Source organism: Amyelois transitella, chromosome 10 (genome assembly GCF_032362555.1).
Source record: "Amyelois transitella isolate CPQ chromosome 10, ilAmyTran1.1, whole genome shotgun sequence".
Lineage (NCBI taxonomy): Eukaryota > Metazoa > Arthropoda > Insecta > Lepidoptera > Pyralidae > Amyelois > Amyelois transitella.
Window position 1 is genome coordinate 6,841,457 of NC_083513.1, and position 27,266 is coordinate 6,868,722.

At 32.5% G+C, this 27,266-nt stretch overlaps 1 protein-coding gene across 6 annotated transcripts in view; it reads left to right on the forward strand.

Moving 5' to 3' along the window:
- LOC106136398 (protein held out wings) overlaps positions 1-27,266 on the forward strand; it is a 67,294-nt gene that overhangs the window by 18,000 nt on the left and 22,028 nt on the right. For all 6 annotated transcript variants that reach the window (XR_009657025.1, XM_013336936.2, XM_013336935.2 and 3 more), the window contains exon 2: positions 21,445-21,578. Coding sequence is in view for 5 of the 6 variants with exons in the window: in XM_013336936.2 (XP_013192390.1) it covers positions 21,445-21,578 (134 nt within the window). In the remaining variant the exon portion in view is untranslated. The remainder of the gene's footprint in view (positions 1-21,444; positions 21,579-27,266) is intronic.

Sequence of the window (27,266 nt, forward strand, 5' to 3'; positions counted from 1 at the left end):
TCATTAAAATATCCGTTTACCTATTGTAGTAGGTTGAAATTGAACGCCTATTTGGATGAGGCACCGGTTTACATTAATAAATTAATAACTCTTTATTGCACACTAAACTAAGTAATACCTACATCATCGGTAAGGAATTAAATGGTACCAAGTTCTTATCGCTTAATTAAAGCGATTACTTCAAAAATACCAATGGATAGAAGAAACTAAATACAAAGAAAAGCTAAATAGCAGGATTTTTTAAAATTAAATTTTTAATTAAAATAGCCGCTGTTAAGAACAAATAATGAAAACCTATGCTTATTCACTATGTGACTGATTTATTTGACACGTATAAATGTAGTATTGTTGCCTTATAACAAAGCAACATAAACTAAAATTATTTAATTTCTTAAACTACTATGGTAAATATTGCCGCAGCTATGAGTAACAACACAATTATACCTGTTGATTCTTGGTCGAAAAGCTACAATTTAAAGTAAGAAAAAAAAACGTGTACTGACTGATCATTGTTTGTTAAACAACATGCAGTTAACAATTCTTCACTTCTTACAGTTCATTAAACTGCGTTTCATAAAATAGTACAATGTATTTACCAAGCCAGGTTTTATTAGAGTTTTTTTTTATTTTCATATTTGTGCAAAACCCGAAATAAAACAAATTGTGTAGACAATTTCTGATTATGGCATGACTACAGTTACCTTATTAAACTGATATTTGAAAACGCTAAGCAAATAGCAAACCGAAGCATTATCTATTTATTTCCTCCAATAAAACCAATCTTCCGAAAAATAAAGAATACCAATTTGTTTAGGTTCTTTTACCAGGTAAAATTTATAAATATTGTTAGAATAGAATTTACATATATTTTTGGCACTTCAAATTAAATATGTAGGACTTATCGAAAATTACTTCAAATGAAGTCTTAGAATAATGAATCTCAAGTCAATAATTAGAAAAAATAACATACAGTTAGTGCTCCGTTTCTAATGTGCATCTAACCGCAAGTCTTATGCCAAGTTTTAACCCTTCAAGTCCTGTTCCTTTATGTCTTATTATGTTAAACCTTAACACAATGTTTTTAGGATAGAAATTGGAACTAGCGAGTGCTACAAAGAGCATTGTAATATCGCCTGCATCGACATTGAATTCAATTGCTCTCGCAATAAAATCTATTTTAAGAGATCGATTGTTTATAACGCTAAGTGTGTCGGCAGCCAGAGTGGTTGCAGACATCTCATGTTTCAGAAGCGTGGTAGGTGTTAGCTTCAATGATCAACCGCTCTTTGTGCTAAATGACTGTAATTTACTTACTTCGTTGTTGTTAGCCATTGAATACTGTGTTCAACTTTGTTAGTACGGCTAATTGCAAAATGAATATTAAGTGCACTAAAATATTCTTTTGTATACACTTTTCGATCTTAAACTATTTTAACCATATTGATATTACAATTGTACATCGTAAGACTCACTATTGTAGAATTTTTTAAGTGAATACAAATATGAACAAGTGCTGTAATGAACTAGTAAAATGGAGAATTTTCAGTCAAACTTTGCTAAAGACCCAGATATCGATGATATTTGTCTAATTCTGAGTAAAAGAATTGTGTTCTTTAAATTACAATCTGTAAATACCATCAATACAAATTAATGTTATTAAGTTCTTATCAAAGACGAATAGAGTCAGACAGAGTCTGTCACTTCTATAGTATGGTTATCCCCATAGATTAACTCATAATAATGCATACATATTGCAAATGACGTAACTGAAATTTAATGCTACATAACACTATTCGTGAATTATCAGAACAGAATCGGATTAGGCATAATCTTGTCACGTTATAGGCGTGGTTAAGGTTATAGTTTACATTATAATTGCACGGTACAAGATGTTGAACAAATACAAATGCTTACAAACAAACCGTGCATATAGTTATTGAAATTTTAATACATTGGTTATTGTTGTGACCTGTTTAATTGTAAACATGTGACAATCCTCTATAGTGTAGAGTTCATAATGATGCCTCGGGAATATCCGGGATTATCTTAGACTTTCATGAAATGGAGTGAAAACATTTTCATAGTTCTATTGATCGATCACCTGCGTCACATAATATGCATAAATCTCCTAGATAAAATTACAGCAAATTATTACACTTTTTGTTTTCTCTCAAAACTCTTTAGAATTAATACAAGTTGATTTGACTTTATTACCTATTTGAAAATTTTAATATTCAGAGTTAGAAGTCTTTGCAAGATATTTTTCGGCCTCATTATTCTAATAGGTATATTTCTTACCACCTTATAAGGGTGGAGGCCGGGTTTAAGTTCCACCTACACTATATGAATGACCATATTCGTCATCATGGGCGGCTTGTGAGCACAAGAGCGGCGAATCGGCTACCTTTGTTTGTGTATCTTGATGACTTCTTAAACTGTGGGCGGCCGATTCACCTTCGATGTTAAGATTGTCTTGGCGTATGTAGGTGGTACTCACTTATACATTGCTTAGAGGAAGTGTCGTTATGTTATACTTTGATTTCGTAATGAAATTTTAATATCCGTGTGGGAAGATATCGTGATTGTCTATCATGTAATTGCGTATTACTTTGCCTTTGCAAAGGATTAAATATACAATAACATATGTATATACTATACATATAATCACGTCTATAACCCTTGCGGGGCAAGTAAAGCAGTGGCTTGAAGAGTGCTTCAAAAGACTTAAACACTAAGTTCAATATCGCAATTCCATCAGTAAGCATAATATGTTTCTAATAGCTGATGTTTTTAAGCACAGTCTCAAATTAGTACTAATTAGAAATAAATTGCATACTTAGCTTTGATGATCATAATTCATGGTATTTGGCAATTATTTCATCTTTCCAGTTTAATATCTTTTATTCTATTTAATAATTGCATCTATTGTATAAAATAGTATAATTAAAAGTAGCTGCTAATCTCATTACAGTCGGCCTGTTTCATCTTGACCTCTTAGGAATAAGTAATGGATATTCTTGCGAACAACAAGTGGTACACTAAGCCTCGGATATTTTAATTACTGATTTCTTAAGTACGTACTCAAGTTTCATGTATGCTTCATATAACAATAACTACGGATGGTTTGTATCTATTTTTATTTCTACGGCTTTCACATTGAAAAGAATCTCAATATCAATTAGGTACGCAGATGTTAAAATTTTTGTCGCTTTTGTTATAAGTTATATATAAAAACAATTAGGAACTACTAAGAAAAAGGGATTAAATGAAGACGTTATAATGTTTTTGTTAGATGTATACGTATTTATTATAAAACTTGAAATTAATATTCTTTATATTAAATTATAAAATATATTATCTTTGAGTTAGTATCTCGTTATACCAGTTTCAAACTTATTTCGAGGCTAACTCAATCTGTGTTATTTGTCCCGTATATATTTATTTATTTTATATTTATTATGGTAACAAAACTTATTTACGGACAAGAACTAAAATTTCACACCGGACCGATCCAGTAATTTGATTAAAACAAGTTTAATGTATTTTTTCATAATGTAAGTTTACTCGTATCTAGTTTTTGATCTTTATGACATTTATATTAATAAATTGAAAGTTAAATAGAATTAAGTTATTCTTAAAAAATAAGGCTAACATCCCCACAGTATACATAATCCACCAAGAACTTCATATTTTTTAAGAATTGGGGTTGTTGTGGTACGGTTTGTGACTGACCAAACGTGTTTTCGAAGCGAAAGCTTGTTACTGCTACAGTGTCCGCTTGTTTTTTACATAAACAATACCGCAACAGGTCTTAAGTTATTAAACACTCATTTGCTACAGACGGACTTGGATTATAAAATAATGTCGATTTAGTTTTCAAATAAAATGATTGTCGGATTTGAAATTGACGTAAATTTGTTTCTTGACGGATCTCAAAACTACTATTTAATTACTATTCAGCAAATGGATTATAATATTCTCATGATAAGTACTGTAACTTGTTTTATCCTAAATTAAATACAGGCTATGTTTATACCTTAGATTAATTTTGTATGAATAATCATGCGGTGACTGATATATTACTCGTCTGACAAATCGATTAATTGCTAACCTCACAAAAAAAAATACCGATCCGCACTAGATTATTAATAATGAAAACCGGCCGATGAATCGTCGTTCCTTGACGAATTTGACGAAAAACCACATTGATTGACATTTAATCGAGGGACCTTTGAACTTCCCTGTTGGACAATGGTCGAGTCTCAATTAGTTGGCGCTATGCCCATAGTGGGTGGTCTGATTCTTTGACCCTTAAGATAATGCGCCTATAGAAACACAGGCAGGTGACGGACAGCTTGGATTCAGAGAGGCTTTAAAGGTTGACGTAGCTTCTTAAATTAACTACAGCTCAAAAATGATAAAGGTACGAAGTACGAGTATAAGTGGCCTAAGTAGACAATATATTCATATTGAACCGTGTGGTTTTCCAATAACATTTATACATACATACCAATAATCAAGTCTATACCCCTTGCGGGGTAGACAGAGCCAACAGTTTTGAAAAGACTGAAAGGCGTCGTTGCTGTATGGCTTAATGAGAGAATTGAAATTCAAATAGTGACATTTTGTAAGCCCTTCGCCAACAAGAAGAATCTCATGTTTATTAGCCTATCCCTTAGTCGTCTTATACGAATTTACTGTATAAATTTCTCGCCTATTAATGCAGATTGCTGTGTAAGAAAATAATATAACAATCATTGTATTGTATGATTTCACATAATAATATTTTTGTAGATACAGGTAGTTAGCCGCTGTTAATAAGCAATGTTTATCTTATCATTTGCCTACTAGAATTTGAAATCTAATTAATTGTATCATGAAATTATTTCATAGAAGTGTCCGCTTGAGTTATGATAACAATTGGGACCACAGCCAACTACTTGATCGTACGTGCACCCTGTTAAATGCCAAAATAAATAGACTTTTATATCGATCAATGCTTGTATTAATTAAATGTACTATTTAAATTAGAACCGGATCATATATAGCCTGAAAAGTTTTAATTTGGTCTGAATAGATTAATGGTACGCCAATGTTCAGTCAAACGTGGGTGATTATGTTTAGATAGAAAAGATAATTTCGTTGCTTAGCCAACAAATTTATAAATAAGCGATTTCAATTTGCTGAATGTTCCGTGTTACTGAAAACGATTTTGAATCAAGAAAGAGAAAAGACTTTTTTTTCAATATTACCACTAATTTACAATAGGTTAAAAAAAATACTACGTATTACATTGTCTTAATTACCACATCTTGTTCAGCCACATGTGTTCCTTATTCCACCAGTGTTATTCACTCGAACAAACGCAGCCGCCGATTCTTGGCATGCGTTATAAAGATTTCATTTAAGTGATGAAACGTCATGTCATCGGGAATGCTCGTCGCAAACAAAACGATTAACCGGGGCATTTCGAGTTTTGCACGATATTATGCTGTTGTAGTGTGAAGCACTGGGTGCTGTGCCAAATGAGACATAAGCTACATAAAATTCGCACCCGTGTAATTGCTACGGACCGGAGTAACCGTAGCCACTCCACTGGTGGGAATTTTCAGAAATAAAATCATTATAACTTCTGAAGGTCTGTTTGAAATTTAATCAAATGTACATTTAAATATCTGTATTTTTTGTATCCCAATAAACCATTTTAACAGAAATTCTCTTTGTCAATATTGTTTACTTTTTGTGTTAATTACTGTGACTTTAAACATCACATATAAGATCGCATGTTTTCCATAAATATAACTTTATTTACTCTATTTATTTATTAGTTTCATGTCGCAAGCAAAATATGTCTCGTTTACCCAAAAAGGTGGTAATTGAGACGGTTGTATTTAATAACAGCAAATCATTGAGCCTTGTTAGGTAAAGTATGTAGTAATTGGTTCGGTATGTACATTATGGCATAAACAACATCGACGTCGATTAGATTTTATTAAAGTTCGATACATTTCATGTTCTATTTAAATTATGTTTCTAAATTATATTGATTGTTAGATAGACTATTTTACTCGATGCTTCATTCAAAACTAGAAAGTTTCTAATGCTTACAAATTCTGTGTAACTAATAGTAGTAGATCATACTTTATGTTTCTCTTATTTTCTTTATTCAGAGTGAATCCTGTCGGACCTTTGCGCCTTGTTATCCTTTAAGTTAGCTAGGATTATATTTTCCTTCACAGAGTAATAAATAATTGTAAATATTGTAAAAATAGATAAGTATTTAGATTCCACATTTTAGAGTTATTTTAAATTTTAAAATTATTTTGTAATCATCATTATGTTCGTCCATGTCAAACAATAAATTTTTATTTGTGGCAAGCACAGATTTCTTAATAACTCTTATCACGACTGGCGATTTGTTAAAAAAACAAGATTTTTCATTTGTACACACCTTACGAGCACTTGTTAAGTCGTCGTATATTATATTTATTTTCGTTATGCAAACCTCTCATAACGGAAGCAGTGAAATCTCGGACACATGTAGATATTGTCATACAAATATTACTTCTAACTGTTGCGTCACACGCAAACTTAACCAAATATCTTCTTCGTCGATCGATACACATTGTTGCGATCATTAGAAAGCAAATTGTAAACATTTGTAATTTATTAGTGTCAGATTAAGTCTATTTAATGTCTGGATTTAATGTTGAAACATTGTTATTGTTTGGATAAATATTAAATGATTTACTATCACTTCATATTATAAAGTAGTCACCCTATCTTCCCTGTCTTATAAGTTACTGTTTAAAATGTTAGAAAGATGGTTTTTTGAGGAAGGTTTATATCTATAAATGTTATGCATGAGAAGCCGAGGCGGGTTGCTAGTCTGCGATAAATCATGTTTCAACCCGCTTAGGTTTGTGGTGACGGTTAGATGAGAGCCGCTTCTTATAAAACCCGACTTTATTACAAGCCAGGATCGTGGGCATAGATTGACCTCTGCTCCTCCCCAGAATTAAGACCTAAGTATGACTTAAACCAGGCGGATGATGAGCATCGCCCTACTTTCTATCATCTATAAGCTTTTAAAAGTTAAGAGCATAATTTACAACTGTTAGTTTTGGCTAAAGATCAATAAATGGGTTTAATATGAAGTTTTTCTGCTTTCGTATGAAAATCATCATCTCGTATCGATTGTTCTTGATTTATCATAGTAGCTATACAGAAATACTTTAATTATTCTTTTTAAGATTCTTTTAATAGCATTTCTTAATTTTAACTTATTTATTTTGTTTTCAGGTAATTCAAAACTTATGAATTGTCTAATTCAATGAGTACTGGCGTAATGTAAGTAATGATAACGATATAATTACTAAAAGATTTGGCTATCTACAATTGTTTCCAAAATGTAGGCAGAATTAAAAAAGTATTTAAATACATATGTTTCTTACTTTGTAGATGGTAGCAGTTGATATCAAAACATTAACTTTAAAGCTTTCTTTATATAATACCATATATTAATCTTGGATTATTATTTATCTATTTGCTATTTCTTAGTTTCCAGAGCAAAGGACTTGATAGGTAATTATCATAATAATATATCCCAGTACCTATTAAATTATTCAAATTAACCTGACCTACCTGTTTAACATCTAGGACAATGTGTAAGACACCACGCATACATTCGTATAAATTATACTGCCATCTAAAATAACGCGTTATGAATCACAAACATGATCTAGAAGCGGTGAAGCATAAATAATATGCGTTTTTCATTCAATTGTTGCACCTAAGTATTTTTTATATCCGTTGATCCATTGACTAAAACTTATTGAGTTACGTTTGGCGCTTTAAAAATGCAAGCTATGTTTACATTTCTTTTTAATTTTGTAGTGAAATAAGGAGTAACTAGTTTGACACTCTTTTTTTTGTGCAGAGCACTGAGGGTTATTAATGCTTTTGAGGAATTTTTGCGATGACGAGAAGGTTTTTTTTTCAATCTACTTATTTATGTCAAGTATTGCACATGCTTTTATAGCGCACTACTGATTTTATCACTCAGCCAAAGTTCACCTATTACCTAAGATGAAGAAATAAAAATATTTTGTCTGTCTATCCCACTAGTCTCATTGAGTTGTCCCACGGTGGGATAAGTTTGCCAAAAATATATTTTTACAGGAACATGAATAATATTAATCAACCTGCGAGCATGATTTGACATGTGTCGATGATTCACAATGGATTCTCATGTTTCTTATTAATTATATGTTTATTGTTTTTTATCAGACTGCTGTATATCGTTTAATTTGATTAGTCATTTGCACATTGATTCAAAATTCTATTCCGTTTTACGCTTAGTACCTACCTAGTAAACAAATGGCAGTTCAAAATAGAATTTTCATTTTTGCATACCAATACTTCTTGATAATAATTTCTAAGTATTGCGGGTTTAGTGAATGTCAGTTTAGTGCATTTTAATAACACTTGATACTTGTAATTATTCAACGAGAGCCTTGAACAGCAATTTGTCGATAGATTGCAATAACGATTGTTCTTTCTTCTCAGTTAAAGTAGTAAGATTATGTTTTAAGTATTTAACTTTTATTTAAGTTTATAAAATTGATAGTACCAAAATAGTACTAAAACGGAACCAAGGGTTGTTAACTACATCAGAATGCGATATGAATGTCTAGACTGACAGCGATTCCGCTTGGTGCCAACTGTCGCCGAAATTGGCTCACGTCGGCAAATACTTGTTGCTCGGGTCGCACTTAAAGAGCTAAACAATAAAACATATTACATCTTACCAAAAAATATTATAAAGATCAAGTTTGAGATGTTTATTATTTAACATAAAATCATGCCACTTTCCCGGAGAGGTAACAGACAGTTTCTCATCATGCCCCGGCCAGGATTCGAACCCGGGACCTCCGGTGTCGCAGACAAGCATACTACCGCTGCGCCACACAGTACTGCTCTATTTCTACTAGTTTAAGATGCAACATCTTACTACTTGTCTTCAATTAGACTCGATTCCGGCATAAGTAGGTACTTCTCTTCCTTCGTATAAATTCATCAATCTTTTCATAGAAGCCCGTCGGATTTGGTTAATTTTAATATGTTTCATAATTATTAAATTATAAAACACGACAAATGTGAAAGTATTTCACATTACCTACAGGTGTGGAGTGTTTTTGCACGAGTAGAAGCCAAATCAAAAATACTTACAAACGAATAGCTATATTCTACATTTGAAAAGGCCTTACGTAAAAACAAGAAAATCAATTAATACCTTTTATAAAATTTAACTCTTAAATTTCAACAAATATTAAAAGAAGATAATTTTTTACAAATGAAATTTGATGTTTCGTTTTACAGTTGTAGAAGTTGGAAATGTAGGTATTTGTTATATAAACTAATTATATAAATTATCTTAATCAATAACATTACCAATTAATTTACTTGAATGAATAGATACCTGCTTTATTATCTATCTGGTATTAAGAATATCTCCAATCAAGATTATTGAAACTCTTTCCATATATTCTTGTTTGCTTATAATGCTATCAGATATCTAATTGTTTTTATCCATCCAATATCCTTCGCCATTGGCTAAAACTTAAAAAGCAAACTTTGATAAGATTGTTATCATACTAATAATCTATATGAATGTCGTTTTTATCAGCGTTTTTTATTTATATTATCTGCGTCTATCTCCGATCAACTGTTACCGCTGCCCTATTGGATAACCTCCCACGGAAGTCGATCGCATCTAAAATTAGGACACTCCCACTGCTAGCAAAATAACTTCTTTATTTTTAGCGTTCAAATAGAGTATATTAAAGAAAATTGAATTAAATAATTGCCGCAAGTAAAAGGAACATTTGGAAATTTAGTCTTTATTCTTACTAGAAATACTCATTAGTAAATGAATATTTTTTTCTTGACCTGACCAACGGTAATACATGAAGAATCTGATTCCTAACATTACAAATATGTATTTATTTAAACTTAATGCACAAAAAATGTGCAACAGGTGGACTTAATGCCTTAAGGCATTCTCTGCCAGTCGAACCTTTACGCTTTAAGAGAACAGTAAGTCTCAATGGAAAGTTTACCAAAATTAAGAAAATTTTGGTAAGCTTGCGTGATTTTGACAAAACTGAAAATAAGTAGATGGTTGGATAAATTTTTCTCGAACAAACAAACGATAAGGAACGAAGTATTTGATACATGACAACAAAATAGGAACGCCCTCTCAAACATTGTATGCGAAAGACTCAAACCAAACTAAGGTTGTAGGCGTTGATTGAAGGTGCTGACATATTGACAGTATTCGACTTGTCAATGTTTTCATTGTGATTATTTATCATGCGATTTGTAATCAATACTGGTATGCTTTACTGTATCTGAAATACGCACTACACGTCAACAGGTGTACCTAAGTAATGGCAGCTTACCTATAATGCGATGCTTTTAAGTACTTAACAATTTTATTTCGTCAATATTTAACCAATAAGTCTGTGAAAGAATATGAATACCTACTACTCAATTATTGATATTCGGTAAACCTTGAATTTTTTTTATATTGTCATTTTATAAAAAGTATTAGCGAAGTCATATTATTTTACGCCTTCCTTTACACCTGACACAGATTTTTCCATAGCTTCATAACAGGAACTCTGGAGATCATAAAGTTTCTATTACCTATTGAACGAGCATAATGGTGCATAAAAGTTGCAAACAGCACACTATCATACATAGCAGTGTTTATAATACCGATTTATAATAGCTGTAGTTTAATACCAGAGTCGCATTTGGTCGCTTGGCACGACATTAAATGGAAACCATAGTTTCCTAACAGTAAACCTGTCCTATTTACAGACTGGCAAGTAAACCGTGAAAAATAAATATTAGGCGATAAATCAGCTAAAATCCCTGGCTTACTCCATCGCTTTATAGCTATAATAAAAGAACCGTCAACTGCGGACAGTTCAGAGAATAAATAGTGTAGAACGTGGTGTGCATTCTGAAAACTGGGTAACAGCGAAACGACCGATGGTTTGTTACAAAATTCGACACATATACAAGTAGATGCTCTCAACTGGTACGCTTATTTACTCGAGTTGAACATGCGTAAATTCGGTGGAATGGCAGAGCAGTAAATCTTAGTCCAGCCTGTATGAAAACACATTTCCCTGAGTGCAAGTGTTAGAGAGAAACATAATTCTGTTTTATTATAATTAGGCACAGAATATTTTGAAACAGCTCGCGGTTGCAGTAACTAGTCATCCTACTAGCAAATATTTGTGTTGCTGGAAAATAAGGCAACTTGTAAATATTCTACAATAAAGATAAATGGTTTAATATGTATTTACTAATTGTTTATTCATTTCATGTTTTATTGTAAATCTTCAATACACATAAGTACATACATATAGTCACGTCTATATCTCTTGCGGGATAGTAGAGCCAACAGTCATGACAAGACTGATAAAGCCCCGTTCAGTTTTTGGCTTAATGATAGAATTGAGATTTAAATAGAGACAGGTTGCTAGCCCATCGCCTAAAAGAAGAATCCCAAGTTTATAAACCTATCCCTCGCCTTTAACGACATCAATGGGAAGGAGAAGAACTGGTCCTATTCTCTTTTTTATTGGTGCCGGTAACCACACGGCTTCAATACACACGGTATGTGTGTATTGAAGCCGTGTGGTTTACTACTTTAATTAACAGTCAGAGAAAGTGACAAGGATATAGCTCATCCCATAAAAGATAGTTTTAAGTTCTTAGCTTTGTTAACATAAACTATATTTTATAGTAAACATATGAAAATGTAGTGAGAGAAGATGACGAAATATAATTAAAGCCTATGACTAACATCATCAGGCACAGAAACTGAATTTGATTGTTCCATGATGTGCCCGTAGTAAACAGTAAGCGTCCGGCTTCATAATAAACGTGGAGTCGATTTTATACCGTGTTCTCAGGCAATACTCAAAACCACACTTAAGGTGCCGTTAACTTTTGTGAAACTGGCCGTAAAAGTAGCTGTTCCTGGAGACCAGTTATTGGAAAATTGATAATAATTTCGAACAGTGTAGTGGTTAGTGAATTATACAACGTTACGTTGTACAAATAAATTGAAACCTACACAGCTTCTTGTTTGATGACAAATATATGACGTATTTTCCAAAACAAATTTGTTTAAAGCATACTCGGTCTATTTGTCATGTATCGGTAGACAGATGAGAGAACCGTATAAATTTTGAGATAAAAAAATATTTTATTATAGTATTTACAATATTTTTTATATTAGTGGACTAGGATTCTATGGATTCCTAGTATATAACGACTGACCCTAATATTAAACTACAGATTTCAACATCTGTTCGAGTGTAAAATCGATTTAAACCTTTTCACTATTTGATTTATCTTCATTGGTACATGAAAACTGTTGATCAATTATTAAAGTTAACAGTTTATCGTAACTTTCGCAAGAATAAATTGAAATCTCATTAGTATTCCCGATCATAATCAGTTAACCCTTTGACCATGCATAGATTGAGATATCGCGATAAACGCAATTCAATCACAATTGTCAGGACTTTGCTGACATTTGAGACTGGTTTCCATTTTGAGATTTTGCAAGAATTCAGTTTTGCTGTCGACAGTGATAAATGTTTAAAATTTTGCAATGCTTTTCCCACTGAATGAAGTTGTATCCTTTGAACATACGGTTCATTGAAGATTGAGTCACGTAATATTCTGAGAAGAATTATTGTCATACATCCCACGCCATTAGTATGAATAATAGTTAGAATTATACATCAAGTTGAATTGAAGCCTTCGCCGTAATGAATCTCAGAAAAAGCAAATCAGATTTATTTAATAATTATGTGTTATATACTAATCATAGCTTTATTCAAACAACTTTATTTTTAATGTCGTCTTTTCTGTCAATTAACAGTTGACGTGATCATGGCATTAAGATGAAATCAGTTATTGACAATTAAATTTGCTTTTGACATTTACTTATCAAATATCATTCCTCCAATCGACAGCTGCATCCGTTGCAATAACAACATTATGCATAATTCATGCGTCTTTTAGTACGGAGTCGACGTATGAAGAGGAAGTATCTTCTATTGAATGAAAGTCACTGCTTGCTTAAACAACTATGTATACACTTACTACCCGTTTAACTAAAGCATGTGAAGTTTAAGTACATCTTACAATTAGAGCAACTGTTGAATTTCTTTATTTTTTTAAATTATTTAGTATGCACTCTTATATTTAGCATAGTCCACTAAATATAAAATTATTTTTTGTGTAGTATTTGGTGTTTCACTGCATATTATGAAGTTAAGTTCTTTATTTTAACTGTATGTGAACGCTTATCTCAAAAAGTTGTGGACTGATTTTGATTCTGTTTAATATTTTGGAAAGAGGGTTTTCTGGGGAAGATGTTTAAGATTGCATATATTTATAAATAATACCCGTGCGGAGCCGGGATCGCTTGTTTTTAATTAAAAATATCCCTATAATTTTGACAAATTAATCAAATTTAGTTTTATTTAGGAAGGTTAATTCATAAATAATTTGATTTGTCAAGCTGTATCACTTTACAAATTACTCCCTCATTTGTGGACAATGCAACAATAGTTCCCGCACAATTTTATCCACCGGATATACCGTGCTTTGTTTCACATTTTTATTAATTGCCTTCTTTTTGATTGAATTGTTCTTAAATAAACTTCTTATTTTAAATTGATTATCCTTCTCAGTTCTGTTTGTGTACCTCTAATATGGCTTTAATTCATTTTCATGAGACGACGACAAAAGAAAGGGGTGGGGTTTAAAAAAAATTGGTACCGCCTTTAGCTCTTTTGGATGCTCTGTGTCCTAATCGCCATTCAACTATAACTTTTCATCTGAAAGTCTGAAACCTTTTCACCTAGTCAGGTTTTCTCATTTTTCTATAATTATACATTAACTAGCACTTAGTATTTTTCCTCTGTAAGGTCGGCACTCCTTGTACATAATTTACGACTTTATTTATATTATGTTGTTTTCTAACTAGTACATTAGTTGTAAGACAAACTCGTTTTTATGCTGCATAAACATAGCTTTTTCATTAGCGTATTTGAATCTGTTACTCATTGTTCTGCTCATTTATGTATGTTTTAAAGAATTGTTTTGTATTATTGTTGACTTTTGTATTAACTGCTGTATTTTACGTTGCGTGATTTGATTTTGTATCGCGGACGCAAGTGAAGCAGTCGTTAACTGACCGTGTCGGTCCGTTTACGCATCAGAAATCATCGTGAGAATATTCCCCATTGTCCACGTTGTTCTAAACTCACCCTCATTTGTATTGTCCGCATGCGAACGAAATGTATCGACTGATCCATCATTGTCGACTCGTATACTAACTTTATTTTTTAAGTCTGTATTTATTGACACGTTTTTGCACAATTATCTACAAAATTTTTAATGGACAAGAAGATAAAAATGTTTCTAATTTAAAAATCTTTGACAATGAATTTGAAAATCGCAAGTTATCATTGATTTTGCATTTCGATATGAACAATTTCCCCGACGAAACTGAAATCAAGCTAAAATTATGGCCTGACAGTAAATAAAATTTAATACTTAAATTATGATGATAGAAGCTGATAAATGCGCGATGTAATTTCACCGTCTAGACACGGCACGTCCGCTTTCCACGCAAGTTATTATAGAAGTTGCGTGGTAAAGTTACAAAATGTACATTATCACACTTGGCGATGAAAGAAATTAACAGTTTCTACATCGTGAATCTGAGAACGAGAGTGATTTTGACGCGGAGACCACTGTTGCGTCTATTTATCGCTTATTAGCTGTTATAAGTAAACGTTGTGCGGTATGATTGTGGATGCTATAAAGAAGAACGTTGGATGTTAGCCAAAATCAGTGGAACCCCGCCGAATTTCTGTACTGAAAGTATACTTAGATTTGCTTTAAAACCACAAGGTCAATTGACGGTCGTATTATGTGATTGTCAAATGATAGATATAACGAGAGGTTATATGAAGTTACGCGAAATTAAAAGTAAAAGATTGATGAATATGGAAAGCGCAAAATAAGTATGCAGTAAATGGAAAGATAGTATCTGCTTTGCCTACCCTCCAGAAAAGAGAAAAGCTGAGTGTATGTGACAACATAGTGCAGTAAAGTTGTTATGTGATCTGCTTCCGCTCGATCTGAATCTCACGTAGAAATCAATAAAATAGTTGAAAACAAATCACTGATCCCAAGACGGTCATAAAAACCAATCACGTAGCCGGAAGGTTTCGGATCTGCTTGATCTTATCTTCTGGCCTTAAAAGTAGTCTCTGTATTAGAATAGTGTCGTGTGGACCCGGCACTTTAGAATAGGACCAATCCACCTTTTCCCCATGGTTGTCGTTTAAGGCGACTAAAGGAATAACAGTACTTACATCCATCTAGTGCAAGCTCTCATGCTTGTCTGTTAGGGAAGAAAAACGTAGTATGTGCTACTCCCGTTTCCTTCCCGTTTAGATCGTAAAAGTCCATGAAGTAAAAGCATTCCTATTTTAGGCGATGGGTTAGCAAACTGTCATTTAAATTCCATCATTATGCCTTGCAGCTGAAAGTGGCCATTTAGCCTTTTCAAAATGATTGGCTCATCTACTCCGTAAGGCATAAAGACGTGATTATGTGTACTTATGTATAAGAATATATAGGACGTATGGATTGTGGGCTAAGCTTGCATGCACTCCCATTGTGAATGATGACAATGGGAGAGATTGCATTATCTGGATGGTAAACGTATATCGGTGCCGCAATACCCTGGAGAGAAATCCGCAATGAATGTTATAAATCGGATGAAGTTCAAATGCAGGCAATCGATAGTTCTTAAATACAAATTTTAATTTAAATATATATCTATATTATATACAACATGACACACAAATGAGACAAAATTGAGATAGAATTTGTATTTTTGTTTGTTACAAATTAAATAAAAAACTAAGTAGATACTAGATATATAATACTTGGCACAGAGATGAACCACGTCATCAAGAAAACATAGTTTTTTCTTGAGGTTTCAACGGGAGCAAAACCTGCGCAAAAGTTGCTAATAAATGTAGAATTAAAAATAACACGATAACCAGAAAAGTAAAATATCACTTCGCAGATTTCTTAATAAATGGTGAAATTTGTAAAGAAGAGCGAGAAACTGGCATGTCGAGATTGAATTGAGGTTAATTTAGCATTTCTTCAGGATAATAACCACAGCTTTTTAAGTTTTTACTTACATACTCGTACTTATTACGAGTACATATGTATATATGTAGGATAGGTGATTTTATATGTATTTAAGCGAGCAGGAGATCGGATTTCTTAATTATTTTCTATAATTTTTTGTCTTAGTGCGTGTTTGTGAACAGGTAAAATGTAATATTACAATTTATTACATTTTTGCGAAATCATACTTTGTCTGTTAATAATAAGTAACAGTTTTTAAATGATAGAATTTAATTGAAAAAATTCGTAGGTCTTACAAAATTACAAGAACACATTATTATTTATTACTGTTTTCATCGTAAATATTTGGCATTAAATACGATAAGCGTAAGATTTCGTAGAAATTGTCGCGAACTAGTCTTGAAGTTCAAAATTAGTCTAAGAACAATCGTGATTGTGGTTTGAGTAACCGAAGTAAATTGTAAAATTAATCCTTGTTATCTTATACCACTGTACTTTGTGGTTTCTCATCCATACGCTATTATTATTACCTATTGAGATTAAAATGTGAATTTACAAAAACAGAAGTAGTAGTAAGCCAGTCAATATTATGAAGTAGAAAAATTATTAATTACTTTTATAAATATGTCGTAAGATATTACGGAATTTTAACCTCGCTTAGGTTAATCTAATTATGCATAAGTAAACCAATCTTCTTCACGGACTCAAGGCACAAAATGTTTCGAACACAGAAGATTATCCAACCCACCCAATAATATCACTTGCGCCTTTAGTTATCACTTTGTGAAAGAGAGCTGTAATTTTTTGATAATTCCAAAAATATTTATTATATAAGGTATTGTTATGAATCTTACAAGATAGGCATTTAAGCTTGGTTAAATGTTGGAATTGGGGTTTATACCTCTAATATGGCATTCAATAGACAGAATTGAATCAGGTTCATTTCTGTTACTCCTTTTTTGATTTGTGTTTTAAGGTACAAATGTTTGGAATGTTACGCAAAGAGGCGACCTCTCCAACATTGACAAATTTAAGAACTGGTTCATGTCACATCAAGTACATTAATCAAAGTGCGTACGTATTTGGAATGACGGACGGACAGCCTCCAAGATCACCTGTGTCAAAACATCTATTATTTGAGGCTTTTGTTTTTGTCGGCGAGGCTCATTTACTTTGAAGTTTGTATTGTTCAGGTGTCTTTACAAGTATTCCGACACCTATCAACGTTGACTGAGACAAGGTTCAAAAGATTTTCAAACTTCGCTCTTGACGCGACCTTGTAACGTTGACCATTGGGTTTCTCTGTCAATTTGATAAATGCTATTTTATTATTGGAGGATTGACATGTTGATTATAAAAAGTACCTACCCGTTGTTTGACAAACAATGATTTGATGCGACGTGGGGAACATATGTAGATTTGAAAAAAAAAACAATTCAAGGATCACTTCAATAGTTAGGTGTCAAATGGAGTGACTCAGCTACATAATTATTTGAAAATTTGAGCAATGTTGGAGTACGTACACATAATGAGAACGCGTTAGTTAAGTACCATAAAATTCATATTTTAGATATAGTCTAAAGCAGTATTGAATCAGAAAATTCAGGTCATCTTGACAAATAAAAAGATACGTATTAAGAATACCGAAAGAAATTTCGACTGGTTCATCCCGCCGGTCCTCCATCAATATTCACGCAAAGGTGGCAATTAAATGCACAATCAGATGCGGTCACAAAGGAACAAATATAAGAGTACAGATGCTAGAACCCTTATAAAAACACTTATTCATAGGTACAGCACATTTATAATTTTTTTAAATTACAATAATTGTTATTCTTATTCAGATGATAGCTTAAAAAGTGAAGTCCAAAACTCTTTTATATTTTTATCTTTGAACATTTTCCTATCTTTTTTTCAAGAGGTTTATTGCTTTATTGTTTACTAGCTTTCCGCCCGCGGCTTCGCCCACGTGTAATTCGGTTATATATAGCGTTTTTTAATGATCTCGACAGGGCTTTTTCTTCCACAGGCTGAAATCTTGTAGAAAATAAAATTCGGGTGTTTTATTTATGCATACCGATTACGCCGAGATTTATGGACCGATTTACGTGATTCTTTTTTTGTTCGGTAGAGTATACTTTCAAGTTGGTCCCGTTGTTACCTAGTCAGGATCTGATGATGGTATTCCAGGGAAATCAAGGGCAAACCTCAAATTTACAGGCAATTACGTTTTTGACAATTTCATAGATCTGTTTAAGTATTTGCGTCTGATAGTCATCATCCCATGTGAATGAGCTGATGATGGAAGGTACAACTCCTCAACGGTTAGGAGTTGAAAGAAAATTCTTACGAAGTTATACGTGCATGTGAGGCTATTAGGTTGACCTGATAATAAAAAGTAAATCTCATTAACGTTAAGAATTTAGGTGAAAATGGATGCGGACAAATTTCGTCTCTTCACTTGTTTCCTTTTAGCTGTTTGTATGGGTAGTGTTAACACAAAATAGGGATTTAAAGGCGTGATGTTATTAATGTTATGCATGTATGTACATAATTATGTATGTTATTATGTATGTTAAAGAGACGACTGAAAGTTGTCATACAAAGTCTTTTTTTTTAAGGATGGGAAATCATCAAATGACCTCTCCCGCTCTGGGTGGAACGGAAGGGTGTGTCAGACTTTTACTGACTAAAACCCACCTCGTTCCTTCAGTTGCCCTTTGCGTTCCGGGGCCACGGTATCTCGTTAGAACTTTCCCGCAGCCCCGGCTCAGTTTATCCCGTTTCCCCCCCTTGGGGGTTGACATTTCAAAAATCCCTTCTTAGTGCTCACTTATGTTACTAAAGGAACCTCTGTTCAAAATCTCAGACTCCTATACCGAGCGGTTTCGGCTGTGCGTTAATAAATCAGTCACCCAATCGCACCCCCTAAATCACGATTGGAGGGTAGTTTGAAAAAACTTATAATGTCAAACATATTTACTTGCCTATGTACGTGTTCATGCCAAGTTTCAAGTTTATAAACCCAAGGAATAAGATTTTTCATAGAAACGTTTTTACCCCTTTTCCCCCCCTTGGGGGTTGAATTTCCAAAAATCCTTTCTTAGTGCTCCCCTACATATCCCAAGGAGCCTACATTTCAAATTTCAGCTGTCTACGACCAGTAGTTTCGACTGTGCGTTGTCTGTCAGTCAGTCACTCAGTAACGGAAGAGTTTTATATATATAGATTACCAATAAACCTAAAAAATAATCAACCCACTGTAATGAAATTCAGCTTTGTAATAGACTAAACCTTCAGATTTGGCTATTTTTTTTTTGTTGAAGTCCCCAGGAGAGTTGACGAAGTCGTTTCGTGTAAAGCTTATCAAAGATCGTGTTCTCTTTCTCCCTGAAGATGGTGACGGAACCGGTACTAAAGTTAAGATGATGAGTTACGTACTTCTGTATTATCATTGTTTTATCCACAAGTCCTGTGGCGAGCAAATGGCTTGTTTACTTCGCCGTCCCTTATACGGTGTGAAAGCGAGGCACTGCCGCCGGCCCGCTGCCGCCAGCCGGATACCCGTGTGCCGTTTGATAGCGCAAGATTAAAAATTGACGAGCAACGGGTTTCGGAATATTGTTATTGTTTTTTTAAGCTTCTGATTCGGAATCTACATTAATTAAGCAACTAAGCTAAATGTGGCCGGAAAAGTAGAATGGAACCACTATACTTGTATAGGTGTCGTATTAGTTAGATCTGAACAGAAATATAAAAAAGAGAAGTGATTTGTATTTTTATTTGTTAGGAATGAAATCAAAAACTTTTGGACTAATTTTGATGATATTTCAAACAGAGACTGACAAAACCTTGTAGAGTAACATGACCTACTTTTTGTTTAAAAATAAATAAACGAAACTGTTGGTTATTTACAATCAACCAGGAATTTTGATTGAAAAATTACATTTTCAGAATAAATCATTGCTCGATATTAACTCTGAGTTCACAAGACATATATTTATTGAAGACGCTCGCGATAGAATACCGGTATTAATATCTGGACTAATTAGCGTAAAATCAGCTCATCAGTTAACAGACAGATCACTATGACGCACTGAGCCACGAACAAATAGGTCGTCGTAATGACACTTACAAACTAAAATGCAAATTTTATATCCCGATCATAAATATAAGTGACTTTAAACCAATTGAGCGGTAAACTTGTGCTCAAGAACGGGCACGATTTTTATGAGGATATCAAAAACAGATGGTCACTGATTACGTAGTTAGTTGACTCACAGCTTATCTGGATAAGAAATATAATATGAGACCCTTAGTTTGCGCAAGTTTAACGTAAGTTTAAGTAATCGATAAAAAGGCTTACAGAGAGGTTAAAAATATTTATGATATGAATTTCAGAACAAAAGAAATATTAATTTAAGAACATAATAAAAATACTTAAGTAATACATAAATCTATTTTTTTGTGGTCTTTAGGGAAGATGCACTTACTTTGATGAAGTACAATCACTTTTTGATAAAGTTTTAGTTGTTTTTTTTTTAATTAACCGTGGAAATATATTTAAATATTGTTTATAGGATATAATTGGAAGGAGCGAGAGATTATATGGAAAATAGACTAGATATTTCCTCTTGTTAAATATTTTTTATATGATCTACGAGTATTCCATTGTCTCTTTCATTGTGACAATGATTCTATCATGGATATAATCGTTTAGGACTATTGCATCAGCGCAAGGGAGGTCAGTGGGTAACAGTGCGTCATATTGTTAGAGGTGCAGCTCATAATCCATCAATGATTGTCAAATGATGTCATAATAACAATTTTAAGTTCCGTTTATTGGAAAGACTTAATTTGTTTATCTTGTACTGTACTTGAAAAATCAACCGATTACGAATTGACTAGTTAGTTGATTACAACTCAGACAACAAGTGTTTGTAAAATTATCCATCAAGTTAAAAAATCACTTAATCACATACTTAGTTATCAGGAAATAATTGGTTAACCCTAAAGTACTGATACATTTTTTTTATCTTCATCACCAAAGCCTTTTGGGCGGACTTCTAAACATAACGCCGTCAATTTGACATGTTGCATGTCAATTTGAAATTAATTGAAGCAGATGTTTACTCGTTTGCTAATGCCACGTTTCCTTCTTTACAGAAATAGCCAAAGTACGAGCGAGTTTATTCCAAATAAATGGAGTAAAGAAAGAGCCCCTCGTCTTACCAGAACCAGAAGGCATGGTCACTACGCTAACAGAAAAAGTATACGTGCCAGTAAAAGAACATCCAGATGTGAGTATTTTTGTAACACTTATTGAAGTTTGGATTAGTTGTGGGTTTTGTAAAGTACAAAATATTATCTTGGGCCATAATAGGCTTGGATAATAAATAGAACGAAGCGATTGATATTTTAAATTGTCTTTAACATAAATACGAGTAGGCATTAGAGATCGTTTATCTACATACTGTATTGTATATAAATTCAGTTTGCCACAATTGTCACGGAAAAGTAAGAGTATTTTTTTCAAGATCAATAGCAGTAATAACATTTGTAATAACAACGTAAATTTTTTTGGACCATTTTTAAATATGTTCGTATGTTCTTCAAAAGTTTGTTTGGATAAATAATAAATGACTTTCTCTTTTCACAAACTTTGCATATTTTTTACATCAAGAATGATTCTTATTATTATTTTTTGCTCTCGGTGTAATGACTAATAATGATTTTTCCTATTGAGAAAAATCTTTCGTTTTCCACGCTATCCTTTCTTTGTTTCCTCAAAGCGTACGATTGTGATACGCAGTTAAATTTCGATTACTGCATCAGTTACCTTACTCAGATTTTAAATCATTGGGTTTTATATTTTTACAACAATTATTTTTTGTCACTAAACTCCATCTTATTATTCAGCACCAAATATAAAGTTATCTTTATAACTGTTTTCTCTGAAATAATGGAAACAGTTATTTTTATTGCAGTTCGGACTAAAATAAATGTCACAGGTTGCAGGTTTTATTACAGTTGTAGGGACCGTGGCTACTCATACAGATAGAACGACAAGGTTGGCAGCTTGCTACATTTGGTGACTTATGTCAGGGCTAACACACCTTTGGAGCGGTTCACGTAGCTTATTCAAACCCGTACACGTCAGTGATGGCTTCTATTCATTGCTTCATATTTCAGGTTCATTTGCAAATGAACGGCTCACGTAAACCCATTTAGGGATCGGAGTTCAATGATCTGATGATTCATTGTTATTGAACACTATACATTGCTGTAGCTATATTTATTGTCGCTGATGAAAATATTGTCCGCGGGATATGTATCATAAATGTCATTTGCTTTATAAAGCAATCGTGATTTTTTGTGAGAAGAGTCCTGATTGTAAGACATTTCTGAGTAAATCTTAAATATCTTAGATAACATATGGTCTATTTAGTTGTTTAGTGTGAAAAAATTGTTCAATTTTAGACGACTTATTATTGATAACATTTTCGTCACATAATCTATAGCAGTAATTGGAAATAATTATTTCTTCCACACATAAAACACGTGCTGTTTATAGTAATAAATCGTAAACAGCAATAAATTTTATTTCTTTAATTACACCGACGAGTTGTAACACTAATCATCATATAATTTTCTGATATAAATGAGAAACCTTGTTTAAGTTATCATATCATATATTGGCCTGTGATATATTTGATATAATTTTAATGTTTCCTCGAGTGTGTTACGTGATGATCTAATGATCAATTATGATTCGATTGAATACTAGCACATGGTACAATTTTGAAGGATTTACATCTATATTAATTGCTTTAAAGATCTAACGATTCAATTTCCAACCGCGGTAGATTGTTATGAGATTTATCTTTATTTAATACTGTTTTGCAAACAAGGCATGCTAATCTCTGTAACTCCATAAACGAAGTCAAGTGAGGTCAAATTAATCCATATTTCTTACAATATTTGCCAATAGATCATACGGATAATTGTGTGGAATCTAACAATGTGAACATTAATCTTAAGATAAATTGAACGCTGAATGTTATTGATAGTCGATCAGAGAAGACGTTTTAATGCATTTGTGACATAAGTCTAAATAATTTCCTAATAAATTGTTTTTTGTCATTCGCTTAGAATCGTAATATGAGAGTTTTTGTAGAAAAGGAAACTCATCCCGTGTAATGTTATTAGAATATAACATTATCACTGTTGTAGTAAATAACTAACAGCATCAATATAATGAATGACAACAGCAACTCGTTTCGATTCATTATATTGAAACATTCGTTCTTCACGTCATATTTTATATCTATTGTTTCCATTCCAACGAGAATTTACATATTTGAACAATTCTTGAATGAAAACAAACATTGCCTTTTTATTCCTAACAAAATCTGCGGATAATGTAAACGGTAACTATTCCTGAAATACCTAACGATATGGTTCGGTATGTCGAACGTACTGTCGAAACAACACGAACATTCGGGGTGTGACTAATATCTTGGAATGTTTTACTTCGACATTAACGTTAGGCTTTATGACTGTGTAAATTTATCTTTTGTTTTCGGGATAGTGCACATGCGTTACTAAACCTATCAAATGCGACGGCTGTGCAAATATTGTGAAATCACTATGTGATTATAATTTATGATTTAACATGTTTTGCTACTTAATGGTTTTGAAAATTGAAGCCCCAGTTAGTAGTATCTGAATCAGAAGCTTGCCAAGATATCCAACTGCGATTGGCAAGTTTGAGTGCTTATGATGAAGAAAAACAGTTAGCAAACCTACACATTCAGCTGCTTGTGTTTTACATACATAGATACAACATAAAAATAACGCCTCTTTCCCAGAGGGGTTGACAGAGACTTGTGAATAAATAACATGTTCTAAGCTGAGTTAAATTTCAGAGTCATAAACACACCCCGGTCACCACGAAACCTTAGTAGGATAAATGCTTTTGAAAATATCAGATCTGAATGAGTTCTTAGTGGGCATTTAATATGTGATTTCCATAATAAAATGTAAAAAAATACTAACTAATGCGGAACCAGCTTGCATCCGCATTTCAGATTCAACCAATGATATGCTGCTCACATGCCTGGCTACTTCAAATAAGGTAGCGGTGTCATAGTTGTAGTTAACTTACACTTTCAGTTTTCTAATTATCTAACTTTAATGAAGCTGTACCTTCAGTTAACGTACTTACTTATCTAATACAGGCATTTACACTCAGTACGTGGTTATAAAAATATTTTTATCTGCGGCTGGAGTTTATGTTGTTTCAGTTAGTTATAGCTCCTTAGATAATGATGCTAGATGTGAAATATTTGAATATATGAAGTGATGATCTAATTGACCCATTTGTATGTAAATTGCCGACACTGTCTTTGATCTTTGTTAATTGCGGCTTGTGAGCACAGTCATAAATTTTGCAAATGTGCAATTGGTAATCAAGTTGCAGTTTATATTAACTTAATGTTTGTTTTACCTACTTTACCATAATTCCATGCTGGGTTGTATCAATTTTTTTTAAACTATCTTGTTTAATAATTCTTATATATGATGGCCAGAGAATAACTTATGCCACATCATATGCTGCCATGTCGCTTATACAAGTCGATCTTTTGGAATCTATAGCTTTCCATATAAAGGTGGAGGCGTTATTAAATCCAGCCATATCTGTGGACACCGTTGCTCCAACTTTTTATACGTCACGAGGTGCTTGCTTGACATCATTTATTTAAGAGCATTCATTTTTTATACCAGTCATAGTATAGTGTAGTTATTATTCTCTACATCGATCCTGATTTGTATTGATGTTGACATAATGGAGACTAAATATGGTGGAGGCTAATAGAGTATAATGTCTAGGGTAAAATTATCTTTAATTTTTTTTTATAAATCTAAAATACAATTTCTGTTTTAAGAAATATTGTTTGTATATAATAAATTCTACCTTTAAATATATGAAAATTTACCATTTCAATATATGAAAATAGGAAGCAATAGCGTGACCTAGTCATCAGTTTTAATAATTTTTAATTAAAAGCAACACTCATTGTAAAATACGTAGTTAAGGTAGTTATACTTCTAAATGAAAATACCAATATTTTCAATTAGAAGTATAACTAGGTAAAATAAGCAATTGCTTAACACGGTATTTTATGAAGGATCGTAAAAATATTTTTTGTAGGCTCCGGGTGGTTTCAGTAGAAACAAGTCTTGTTCAGTACAATACGACCAGTATGTGCTACATCATTCTCTTGTGCAAACATTAGTAAAAGCTCGCGAATGTTTTCCAAAAAGACTAAACATTGGAGTTGGTGCAGCATGTCTACTGTTTATCTTTCCACGTGAATTTTAGTTTCAAATGTTTCATTTTTGATCTGTTGCTAACTTATCGTATATTTCTATTATTTAACAAAGCGAAGGCAATTTTCAAATATCAATACAATTTTGTCGTCTATCTGTGGACACTTTAGAATAAGACCACTCTTTCTCTTTCCCATGGATTTTGTAATGTATGTTCAATACACGTTTTCCTCGTGGACCAACTGATAGGGAAGTTGTGCCATATATCCTCATTACCATTATTTACTATTAAAACTTGACTTTTCTTGTTAGTGCAAGCTCTTGTGAATACATATGCTTTTTGTAACATTTAAGTTGTACAACATGACTACATATTGAACATTGTCAATTTACAAACCCATTATGTAAATAGTGTATCTTTTTTGTTACACACAAACACATTATAAATAGTTAATAGAATCATTCAATATTCTAGTACAATATGTTCTATTATATTAGATAATGTCAAACTGTCAAAGTTTTGATTTGTATCTATCATATTTTTTGATACCTAAATCTGAAACGTGCGTGGGTTTATAAAATTTTATTTTATTTTTATGAATTTGAATGACAAAATGTCCTGAATTCTTTAAAGAATTGGTTTTAGTCAAATATTTTTAAAATTTGGCATAAAATGTGACGAACATAATGCCATACATTAAATGAGTTAGTAGCGATAAATTTTTATATCTTCCTGGAATATGTTGCGCTACATCACAGAGAAGCTAAGACATAATATGTAATAATTTTCCTAAATATGTAAACTATAGTACAAGAAAATTAGTTCGGATATCGAGACTAAAGAATTTTTACTCATTAATTTTGTTGTTTGAATTTAAATTAATTATAATTGTAAATGCTATAAATATTTTAATGTAATTTAATAAAATCATTGTTTAAGTTATGAGTATTCTACAACAACGAAGTAATAAATACTTTCTATCATTAGAGTAGTTTAAGAACATAAAAAAATCTCCTTTCTTACAATAGTTGGCAGCACTGACAATGGTAACTGGCCGTGCGCCGTAATGAGGTTTATTTGATTGGTCCTACTAACTGAAAGGCCACATACGGCCTCTGAAGAGACTGTATTGTTCTCGGTTCGTTATGGCATAAAATGAAGTATTTATCTTAGGAGAGAACAGGCCATTTTGTATGAAAGTTATCTTATACGTTCTATCAAACCTCTATGGATATCTAAAGCCTCTTAGTCTTTCAGAAGTTGTCCATCTATTAGATACTATTATTCACCACAATCCAGATTCAGATTCAGATTTATTTATTGCAAGTCACAAGTTATAAGTTGTTAAATAAATAGTAGGTACAAGTGACGCCCTGTAAGGGCACTGCAAACATGAGGGCAACTAGTTGCCACATTACTTACAAATTAAATTTGATTTACAGATTTTCGCTTTATTTGTAATAAAGAAATCAAAGTGAATTGGTAGGGAATTTATCGTCGAAAAATTCAGAAATATCATAATAACATTTACCTACGAGTAGATTTTTAAGATCTTTCGCAAATATAGGGATTTTTTTAATATTTTTTATATAATTCGGGATATGGTTATATATTTTTATAGCCATATGATGAGGGCTGGAAGAAACAAGTTTCA